This window comes from Portunus trituberculatus, chromosome 34, assembly GCF_017591435.1.
Source record: "Portunus trituberculatus isolate SZX2019 chromosome 34, ASM1759143v1, whole genome shotgun sequence".
Taxonomy (NCBI): Eukaryota; Metazoa; Arthropoda; class Malacostraca; order Decapoda; family Portunidae; genus Portunus; species Portunus trituberculatus.
This window is the reverse complement of record NC_059288.1, coordinates 1,525,605-1,537,500: the sequence shown is the minus strand read 5'-3', so window position 1 is coordinate 1,537,500 and position 11,896 is coordinate 1,525,605. Positions and strand designations below refer to the sequence as shown.

At 40.7% G+C, this 11,896-nt stretch overlaps 2 protein-coding genes across 5 annotated transcripts in view; one reads left to right on the top strand and one right to left on the bottom strand.

Annotated features, from left to right (window-relative positions):
• Positions 1 to 11,896, top strand: part of LOC123512836 (zinc finger protein 493-like) — an 81,070-nt gene that overhangs the window by 4,505 nt on the left and 64,669 nt on the right. The gene's annotated exons all lie outside the window — the stretch shown is intronic.
• LOC123512546 lies at positions 7,386 to 8,384 on the bottom strand. Its single transcript, XM_045268971.1, has one exon. The coding sequence runs from the start codon at positions 8,382 to 8,384 to the stop codon at positions 7,386 to 7,388; it is 999 nt and encodes a 332-aa protein (XP_045124906.1).

The following is an 11,896-nucleotide window of genomic DNA, read 5'->3' as shown; positions in this document are numbered from 1 at the left end:
TAAGTGAGTGGTCTAATCTGTGATATGAAAGCTGTTATTAATAAGAAAATTAGAGAAAGGAACTTGAGTTGTGAGTGTTTGTGAGGAATATGGTGTGGCCAAGCAAATCCTTTCAAACAGTATAGTAAAACTAAATTGTACTGACCCATAGGGTGAGGCTGATAATCCGTGCGATGCTGCCATCTCTCATTACTTCAAGGAAAATGGAATAACAGTTCTTTATTCAATTTAATGCATCAATTCACTGAAAAATAGGTTAGGGGGAGGGACCAAGAGAAATTAAGATTTCTGCAGGTGAATATGCTGTAAGTAAATTAAATGCAGTAAAGGTGCTGGTCATAGAAGTGAAATGAAACTGGTAATTTACAGAATACTTACTGTTATGTCCCCTTGAGATACCCAGTCTAATGTAATGAGTGGTGAAAAGAAATATAGTCTGTCTGATCAACACACAATAAGACAGAGAAGCATCAGTGTGTCCTTCCATTGTGTGATTTTGGCAACCTGATGAGAAGTGAGTAGATTTCCATGTGCGTAATGACCTGACTCCCTCTCTTCCCCCTAGGAAAAATCCTGCCTTAGGTCAAGTGGCAACGTCGTCTGACCTGATATGCCACATCGTACATGTCCATGAAATACCTTAATTTTGATTTGGTATATAACAATCATTTGTATCACCTGATATTTAATAAAATAGTCAGAATATCCTTAGAATGCCATTTATTGATATTTCTATGATTAGAGAACTCTGAGTAATATATGGTGATTGTTTTGGTGGGAGATCTGGCAGAATGATGAACAACACCCTACAGGTCAGCACAATTTAGTTTTACTATAGTTAATCAAAAGATAAGCTGCTAGAATATTCTGCTAAATACTGTGGGGATGAATCATCAAGTAAAAGTAGTAAAGGCGCACTAAGGTAAATTGTAAGGAGTGAAAAAGATGCTGCATTAGATACCTCCAAGCTCCTGATAAGACTCCTAAGTCAGGGAGATGGCTTCTTCCTCCATCATGTTGTGCAGGGGACTAACACTCCATAGTAAATAGGAGTAACTACGTACCTACACAAATAATTTAGTTTATTACTGTAGAATATTTTATTGATACAAAAGCTAAAAACAATATTTAAAATAATCTAAAAGTTTAAACAAAATTATATAAAAATTTTGTGCCAAAACAACTGTTCAAAGGGAATGCTTGTCACAAGGTGGCAGCACGGAGCAGTCAATCATGATTGTATCATTATGAACCGATTATGTTTTTAGCTTTTGTATCAATAAAATTTTCCATAGTAATAAATTACCATATTTGTGTGTTACATTGTTGTTCCTACTTACTACAGAGTGTCAGTCTCCAGCACAACATGGCATAGGAAGAGACCATCTCTTATCTTATGTGGCCTCCCAGAGTTCCTTATGTTTATGTTGAAATGCTTGAAGTTGGTGGTGTTTTTAATTTGTTTGATATGTTTTATTTATGTTACTGTAGGTAAAACTTAATTTACAACCCAGTACTTAGTGACTCAGGGTGACATTGGAACATGCTAAGTAATGGTTAAGGGTGCTGGACTTATTTGCAAGGTTAACCGATAGTACAACATTTTGAGGTCAAATTATCGAGGTCGACTTATGTGCCAGATTGACTTATAAGCTGCAATATATGGTAAAATTAAGTTTGTTTAGGTTTAGTTCATCAGGGAAACTAAAGTAGACAAACTTTTGCAGTCCCTCCAAAAAATCTAAGGAGACAAACAACTATATTTGGCAAATGAAGGACCCACTTGTGTTATTCTGACTTTTTCATTATTTAGACCAGTGCACCATTTAGTGCAGAAAAACAAGGGCTGAGTGTATTTACACACACACACCGCATGGTGTAGTGGTTAGCACGCTCGACTCACATTCGAGAGGCCCGGGTTCGAGTCCTGGTAAGCGGCGAGGCAAATGGGCAAGCCTCTTAATGTGTGGCCCCTATTCACCTAGCAGTAAATAGGTATGGGATGTAACTCAAGGTGTTGTGGCCTCGCTTTCCCGGTGTATGTTGTGTGTTGATGTGGTCTCAGTCCTACCCGAAGATCGGTCTATGAGCTCTGAGCTCGCTCCGTAACGGGGAAGACTGGCTGGGTGACCAGCAGGCGACCGAGGTGAATTACACACACACACACACACACACACACACGCAGAAGTAGTGTCTGCAACAAGTGTGCATACTTTTAAAGTAAGATTGGATAAGTGTAGGTATGGAGCATAAAGCCCAGGCCCTGTAAAACTAGCATAAAGCCCAGGCCCTGTAAAACTACAAGGAGGAATTATTGGGTGGAGAAGGGTGTGTAGGAACACACACATACACACACATCTTGCCACATGCAAGATTACTATGGAAGTTAGAGGAGAAGGGTGGCTTAATAGGAAGGACATTGAGATGGATAGAAAATTATTTGAGGGGGAGAGAAATAAGGACGGTAGTTAGAGATATGAAGTCCAAGTGGAGAGCAGTAGAAAGCGGAGTGCCACTGGGGTCAGTATTGGCACCAATACTTTTCCTTATTTATATTAACGACATGCCAGAAGGAGTGAACAGCTACTTAAATGTGTTTGCAGATGATATGAAACTGTGCAGAGTTATAAAGCAAAAGGAGGATTGTGAAATACTGCAAGAAGACCTAAATAAGACCTGGGAATGGAGTAAAAAGTGGGAAATGGAATTCAATGTGAACAAAAGCCATGTTATGGAAATGGGAAAGAGTGAAAGACGACTCGTGGGAATCTATAAGATGGGAGATGGAGTAGAACAAGAGAAAGTAAAAATGGAAAAGGACTTAGGAGTGACGCTGGAAGAAAACAATCAACCAGTAAGCCATATTGATAGAATTTTTAGAGAAACATATAATTTGCTAAGGAATATTGGAGTAGCATTTCACTACATGGACAAAGAAATGATGAAGAAATTGATAAGTACTATAATAAGACCCAGATTGGAATATGCAGGAGTAGTGTGGACCCCTCATAAAAAGAAACACATAAGAAAGTTGGAGAGACTACAAAAAATGGCTACAAGAATGGTTCCAGAATTTGAAGGGATGACATATGAGGAGAGACTAAAGGCTATGTATCTACCAACCCTGGAACAAAGAAGAGAGAGGAGATCTGATACAAGTTTATAAATTGATCAACAGAATGGACCAAGTGGATAATGAGAAACTGATCCCGAGAGAAGAATATGACACCCGAAGCACAAGATCGCATAGTAAAAAGCTGAGAAAGGAAGACGGTAAGGCCTATAGCGCCTGTAGGCACACTTGAAGAGTGTATTGGAAGCGCTGTTCAGCTTCCGCCCATTAGTGGCGCAGGCAATTTTATTTATAGTGGTACCCATATTAGGGCCCATATCACCGCCTAAGCTCATCTTCAGTGTAACCACCTAGAACCTGGTTATTATGGTGATATGTAGGTAACTTTAAACCACTCAACAAATGGCAAAGTGTTCTAAGGCTGTACGTGTGGGATTCGAACCTACGCGTGGACGTCTGCCCGATCCCACGCTCACCACCTTATCCACTATGCCACCGCCTCCCTATATCTGAGAGATGTTAAAAAAATATTGTTTCCCGCAAAGATGTATTGAGACGTGGAACAGTTTAAATGAAGTAGTGTCTGCAACAAATGTGCATACCTTTAAAGTAAGATTGGATAAGTGTAGATATGGAGACGGGGCCACACGAGCATAAAGCCCAGGCCCTGTAAAACTACAACTAGGTAAATACACACACACCACGTAGTGTAGTGGCTAGCACGCTCGATTCACAATCGAGAGGGCTGGGTTTGAGTCCTGGTAAGTGGCGAGGCATATGGGTAAAGCCTCTTAATGTGTGGTCCCTGTTCACCTAGCAGTAAATAGGTACGGGATGTAACTCAAGGGGTTGTTGCCTCGCTTTCCCGGTGTGTGTTGTGTTTTGGTGTGGTCTCAGTCCTACCTGAAGATTGGTCTATGAGCTCTGAGCTCACTCCGTAATGGGGAAGACTGGCTGGGTGAGCAGCAGACGACCGAGGTGAATTACACACAAACACACACACACACACACACACACCGCATAGTGTAGTGGTTAGCACGCTCGACTCACAATCAAGAGGGCCGGTTTCGAGTCCCAGGAAGCGGCGAGGCAAATGGGCAAGCCTTTTAATGTGTGTCCCTGTTCACCTAGCAGTAAATAGGGATGTAACTCGAGGGGTTATGGCCTCGCTTTCCTGGTGTGTGGAGTGTGTTGTGGTCTCAGTCCTATCCGAAGATCAGTCTATGAGCTCTGAGCTTGCTCCATAATGGGGAAGACTGGCTGGGTGAACAGCAGACGACCGAGGTGAATTACGCAGAAATGGTCGGTCGTGTGTAACAAATTTACCGAGTTTCTACTCTAGAATAGTTGATAGAGTACAAGAGAGAGAGGAATGGATTGACTGTATTTATTTGGATTTAAAAAAGGCGTTTGATAAAGTGCCACATGAAAGATTACTGTGGAAGTTGGAGGAGAAGGGTGGCTTAAAAGGAAGCACATTGAGATGGATGAAAAATTATTTGAGGGGGAAAGAAATAAAGACGGTAGTTAAAGATATGAAGTCCAAGTGGAGAGCAGTAGAAAGCAGAGTACCACAGGGGTCAGTATTGGGCCAATACTTTTCATATATGTAAACGACATGCCAGAAGGAGTGAACAGCTACATAAATCTGTTTGTGGACGATACGAAACTGTGCAAAGTTATAAAGCAAAAAGAGGATTGTGAAATACTGCAGGAAGACCTAAATAAGATTGGAAATGGAGTAAAAAGTGGGAGATGGAATTCAATGTGGACAAAAGCCATGTCATGGAAATGGGAAAGAGTGAAAGACGACCAGTGGGAATCTATAAGATGGGAGATGGAGTAGAACTAGAGAAAGTAAAAAAGGAAAAGGACTTGGGAGTGACGATGGAAGAAAACAATCAACCGGTAAGCCATATTGATAGAATTTTCAGAGAGAAATAATTTGTTAAGGAATATTGGATTAGCATTTCACTACATGGACAAAGAAATGATGAAGAAATTGATAAGTACTATAATAAGACCCAGATTGGAATATGCAGTTGTGTGGACCTCCCATAAAAAGAAACACATAAGGAAGTTGGAGAGACTACAAAAAAATGGCTACAAGAATGGTTCCAGAATTTGAAGGGATGACATATGAGAGGAGACTAAAAGCTATGGATCTACAAACCCTGGAACAGAGAAGGGAGAGAGGGGATCTGATACAAGTTTATAAATTGATTAACGGAATGGATCAAGTGGATAATGATAATGGATAATATGACATTAGAAGTACAAGATTGCATAGTAAGAAACTGAGGAAGGGAAGATGTCTGAGAGATGTTAAAAACTATAGTTTCCCACAAAGATGTGTTGAGACTTGGAACAGTTTGAGTGAGGAAGTGGTTTCAGCAAAGAGTGTGCATAGCTTTAAAGAAAAATTGGATAAGTGTAGATATGAAGATGCGGCCCACACGACCGTATAGCCCAGGCCCTGTAAAACTACAACTAGGTAAAATACACACACAACAGAGTCACTTGAAAGGAAAGGATCATTCATTCCATGTAGTGGTTATATTAAACACCCCCAGTTAGCTTGTCGGTCATATTGTGTGCAAGTTTTATGTATTAGTTTAACATTGAAATTTGGTGGAGTTTCCAACGGTTGGTATGTGTATCATTAATGATATGCAAAGGCCTTCCAGGTGCTACATGTGCACTTTTAGGATCATATGTTATTTTTAGATCAATTAGATTAAATTAATTTCTCCGGTAAATGATTATTGCCTTACACATGATAATCTGGCCTTGATCAACTGATGGAGAAGAAAAAGATGTACTCCTTACATTAAATCAAGTTATGTTCGTTCTTGTTAGTTTATATGTGTGTTCTACTTGTGAATAAATTGATATTTGCTGGAATTAGTTTTTTTGGAACCAGTCGGTATGCAGACCACCAAGTGGTACTTGCTCTAGCAATGTGTGAGAACCACTGAGTTAGACTAATTAGCCTGTTTTTGTCAGCATTTTGACACCAGACTGCCAGATTTTGTAATTATTGCTGGAAAATCAATAATTTTTTGGGTAAGTTTTACAAGTTTACACAGGTGTATCATTGCACATTAATACATATAGAATTTGAAAGTCGATTAACCTCAGGATGTGTGACAGTACAGCTGCCAACAATATTATATATATATATATATATATATATATATATATATATATATATATATATATATATATATATATATATATATATATTTTCTTGGCAGACGAGGTTGAAAGCTATAGAGCATTCTCCTTTGTTTAACTTTTGTGTACGGTTTCTATGTGCCGTACTGTGTTTCTGTCTTTTCTCTTAGTTGGTGAAGCAGTTGGCTAAAGGTCAGCGACGTTTCGGAGATATCTCTCCATCTTCAGGCTGTGGTTGTGTGAGGCATGTGCGCGTCTTATATATGTTTCCGTTGGGTCAGAGTAGGTAGGTGATGCGCAGCGCTGCGCTGTGATTGGCTGGATTAGTTAGGTGGCTCTGTGTGTCTGGTCTACGCGCTGGTTGGCTGCTCGTCGTTTCAGAGTGGGGAGGATTTGTAGGTTCTCTGTTTGAATGTTGATGGATGGCTGCATTATGTTGATATAGATGGCTTCGAGGAAAAATAGTCTTCGGGGGTCGTTTTCTCTGTCTAGGATGACGGTGTTGTCCACAAGGTTCTGGCGAGTGATTTGGTTGTGATTTCTTCCATTGTAGTGTTGCTTGATTGCTCCACTGCTAAGGTGACATGTCAGACGTCTTGAAAGTGTGGTTCGTGTCATCCCAATGTATGAGCAAGGTCCACATTCCTTGCTGTTGCAGGTGTGTTGGTAGATGACATGATCCTCTTGCAAGGGCGTCTTGTAGTCAGCAGGTCGGTTGCGGAGTAGGAGTTGGCTTGTTTTTCTTGATTTGTAGTAGATGGTGAGGGTGATTCTGGTATTTTCGTCGGTAGGTGCAACATTCTTGTATATGATGTCCTTCATAACTTTCTCTTCTGTTCTGTAGTCGGTGGACATGTATCCTCGGTAATATAGTTTGATCTTTTCTTCTTCCCTCGGTGTGTCTTGCTGGTTGTGCCATCTATCTAAGTAATTCTTTATGGTTTGGGATACGTGAGTGTTTGAGTATCCATTGTTGACAAGGACTTGGGTGACTCGCTCTAGTTCTTGGTGTGTTTCTGCCCATGTAGAACAGTGCGTGAGGGCTCGCCTCACGTATGCGCTGATGGTAGATGTTAGGTAGCGTTTAGGGCATTCGCTGTCCCGTTGAGGCAGAGTCCTTGGTTGGTGGGTTTGGTCAGTATATGGAGGGACGATCGGTGGTGAGGAGTGCTGATTCGATGGTGCCCATGAAGAAATTTGAGAAAAGTACGCCGAGTGGGCTACCCATGGCGACTCCATCGATTTGTTGGTACATCTTGCCGTCTGGAGAGATGAAGGGGGCTTCTTTAGTGCAGAGTTCTAGCAGGGACTTGAGGTGTTTCTCCGGCATGTCCAGTGGTGTGGTGTCGCTGCTGTGGTATACACGGTTGAGGATGAAGCTAATAGTTTTGTCGACGGGGACGTTGGTGAAAAGGCTCTCCACGTCAAGGGAGGCGATGATGGAGTTTGCTTGTGGTGGAGCGTCGCGGAGAATCTCGAGGAAATCAGTGGATGAGTTGATGCAGTAGGTGTTGGGGACGTATGGTGTCAGGAGCTGGTTGAGGCGTTTAGCTATGTTGTAGGTGGGCGTTGGGATCTGCGAGATGATAGGGCGGAGTGGATTGTTCTGCTTGTGGGTCTTGACGTTGCCGTATGCGTAGCCTGGTGAGAACTCTCCAACTATCTTCTGAAGCTTGAGGTTGTTGCTGCCAGCGTTGATGGATGTGATGGTGGCATTCACCCGCTTCTTGAGGGATTCAGTGGGGTTGCGAGTAATTCTTTTAAATTTTGTGGTATCACTCAGGATGGCATTAAGTTTGCTGTCATAATCCTCTTTTTTAATGAGCACAAAAGCTGGTGTTTTGTCTGCTCGTCTTATAATGATCTCTTTGTTTTCTCGCAGCTGTTTAGCTGCGAGTATGTGGTGTCTCTTGACTTTCTGGCTGTGAAATGAACCACGACTTTTGCTTGCTTCGGCAAGGAGGGAAGGTTGGAGATCGGGTGAAGTAGTGACTTTCCCTTTCTTTTCAAGCTCTTGAATGTCGTCTAAGAGCGTCTCAATCTCAAGGCGTTTGCGATGAGAGTGAGGCTTAGTGAGGTAGTGGCATTGGATTCCCATATTGAGAATATCTTCTTGGTACCTAACATCTACCATCAGCGCATACGTGAGGCGAGCCCTCACGCACTGTTCTACATGGGCAGAAAGAAACACACCAAGAACTAGAGCGAGTCACCCAAGTCCTTGTCAACAATGGATACTCAAACACTCACGTATCCCAAACCATAAAGAATTACTTAGATAGATGGCACAACCAGCAAGACACACCGAGGGAAGAAGAAAAGATCAAACTATATTACCGAGGATACATGTCCACCGACTACAGAACAGAAGAGAAAGTTATGAAGGACATCATATACAAGAATGTTGCACCTACCGACGAAAATACTAGAATCACCCTTACCATCTACTACAAATCAAGAAAAACAAGCCAACTCCTACTCCGCAACCGACCTGCTGACTACAAGACGCCCTTGCAAGAGGATCATGTCATCTACCAACACACCTGCAACAGCAAGGAATGTGGACCTTGCTCATACATTGGGATGACACGAACCACACTTTCAAGACGTCTGACATGTCACCTTAGCAGTGGAGCAATCAAGCAACACTACAGTGGAAGAAATCACAACCAAATCACTCGCCAGAACCTTGTGGACAACACCGTCATCCTAGACAGAGAAAACGACCCCGAAGACTATTTTTCCTCGAAGCCATCTATATCAACATAATGCAGCCATCCATCAACATTCAAACAGAGAACCTACAAATCCTCCCCACTCTGAAACGACGAGCAGCCAACCAGCGCGTAGACCAGACACACAGAGCCACCTAACTTATCCAGCCAATGACAGCGCAGCGCTGCGCATCACCTACCTACTCTGACCCAACGGAAACATATAAGACGCGCACATGCCTCACACAACCACAGCCTGAAGATGGAGAGAGATATCTCCGAAACGTCGCTGACCTTTAGCCAACTGCTTCACCAACTAAGAGAAAAAGACAGAAACACAGTACGGCACATAGAAACCGTACACAAAAAGTTAAACAAAGGAGAATGCTCTATAGCTTTCAACCTCGTCTGCCTACAAGAAAATATTCTCCCTGGCTATACAAATATATATATATATATATATATATATATATATATATATATATATATATATATATATATATATATATATATACATATATATACAGTAATACTCCGCACCGCTTAACGAACAGAATAGGGGGTGTCAAAGCTGTTCGTAGAGCGAAAATTCGTTAAGCGGATGTAATTTTCCCATAGGAAATAATGGAAATAGGGGGGGATGCGTTCTGGGCTGGTCCCCAACATACCACTTGGGTTAATAAAAAAATGTATTTGTTTGGCAGCACATTGGGCCACCGGTGTACCACTACTCTTATGATGTCATATGAGTCTTTGGAAGTTAGAGAAGCTACGTACAAATTCTCTCACATTCTTACATTCTTGCATTTATGTTCACAAAACAACATTTCTATTAGCTTTTTACAAACCTTGCCCCCAAGAAAGGATTGTTTTGTAATGCATAAAGTGAAATCTTACATGGAATACCAAAAAATAAAACAGAAATGAGATGAGCCATAGACGAAATGGGAGACTCATGGCGACTCGGCTGCTTCTTCTTCTTCTTGTGACCCTTTTAGCCTGTGTGTTGTCTTTCCCCATGATATTTGTTTCCACTCCTCTATTGCCTGCTATAATGGATATCATATCTTAGTATTCATATACACTCATGCCACGAGGATAACCTCGACTCCGTGGCACTGAGTGATAGTGAATTATTAATGAATGAGCGTATATGAATACTAAGATGTGATATCCATTATAGCAGGCAATAGAGGAGTGAAAACATAAGCATCATGATGAAAGTAACACGCAAGCAAAAGGGTTACAAGAAGAAGAAGAAGAAGCGGCCGAGTGGCGGCGAGTCTCCCATTTTGTCTGTGGCTGATCTCATCTCTGCTTTATTTTTTGGTATTCCATGTAAGAATTCACTTTATGCATTACAAAACAATCCTTTCTTCGGGGCAAGGTTTGTAAAAAAGTTAATAAAAATGTTGTTTTGTGAACATAAATGCATTATATAAGACAGTAACACCACCTGGAGAGGTGGTGTTCCCAGCAACCTCAGAGCAACCTGATAGCAACCTTGTCACCGTCCCTCCACGCGTTCATGGATGCCATTTCGCTGCAAGAGGTTGCTCTGACGTTAAAGAATCTTGGATCCAGCTCCAGGAGCGCTAGAGACAGAGGCGGGGAGCCAGCCAATCACAGCGAAACTACCGCGTTCGGTCCCTCACCCGGCAAATTCAAACTCAGAAAATTTGCTAAAACGGATGTGGTTGTATGTTATGTGAATTTTTGGTCTAACTTTATATTGTACGTTAAACCGGAAATTCGTTAAACGAACGTTCGTTAAGCGGAGTATTACTATATATATATATATATATATATATATATATATATATATATATATCTATCTATATATATATTCAGTTTTAGCGCGTCTGGAAAGTCGTTGCCACGTACCCGTAGTAGTAGAAGTAGAAGTAGTAGTACTACCCATATCCCAACCACACATCGACGAATGTTTAGATGTATTCACGTCATGTGATTTGAATAAGGGAGCTGATTGGTTCTGGTCACTCTCCTCACCACCACCATCCCACAGTCTCGCACGTAGTATTCTGTTGTTCAGAGCTGTTTTTTAGGAAATTTTTTGGGTTGAGGCACCAATTTATTTATTTCCTATTTATTCTTCACTTCCATTATCTCGTTTTCTGCTATCACGTGGTTTTTTAGGCACCAATTTCCTGCGATAACGGAGGGTTAGGTGTGCATATAGGATGTTATAGTGATTCCATGATATTTTTATCAAAATGTAGAAGCAGAAATCAACATGCTTTTATTTTTACTGCTCATGTTTTATTAAGAAATGAAAGATAATGCCCATTTTTAGCTTTATGTTGTAATACAGTTAATAAAGCCTTGCCATGCACCAGTAAGTAAGAGAAATAACATTATGGTTATGTTTTTAATTTTGAATACACATGCAGCAATTTAAGTCGTAGTTTTTCTCTGCACTTCGGTTTTTAAATTGACTAAGTCATCCTATTATGAAAATTAAAGATGTTACTGTGGTGTGTGTTAGGAGGTAATGAGGTCATGCTAACTGCTGATACCCAGCATAATGCCATGAAAAAAAAGAGATCCCCCTGTATGATAGGCCATTGCTTTTTTTATTACGACATCATGTTGGGTGCTCACCCAGCATAATGTCATGATGAGCATTGTATCTATCTATCTATCTATATATATATTATATATATGTATATATATATATATATATATATATATATATATATATATATATATATATATATATATATATATACATACATATATACATACATTACATACATACATACATACACACACAGGTAACTCGATTTACGCGATAGATGCGTTCCAAGAGGCATCGCGTATATCAAAATTCGCATAAAACAAACATGTAATTCTCATAAGAAACAATAGATACTACAGGGATGCGGGATGTGGTTCAAAAAAATTCATACAA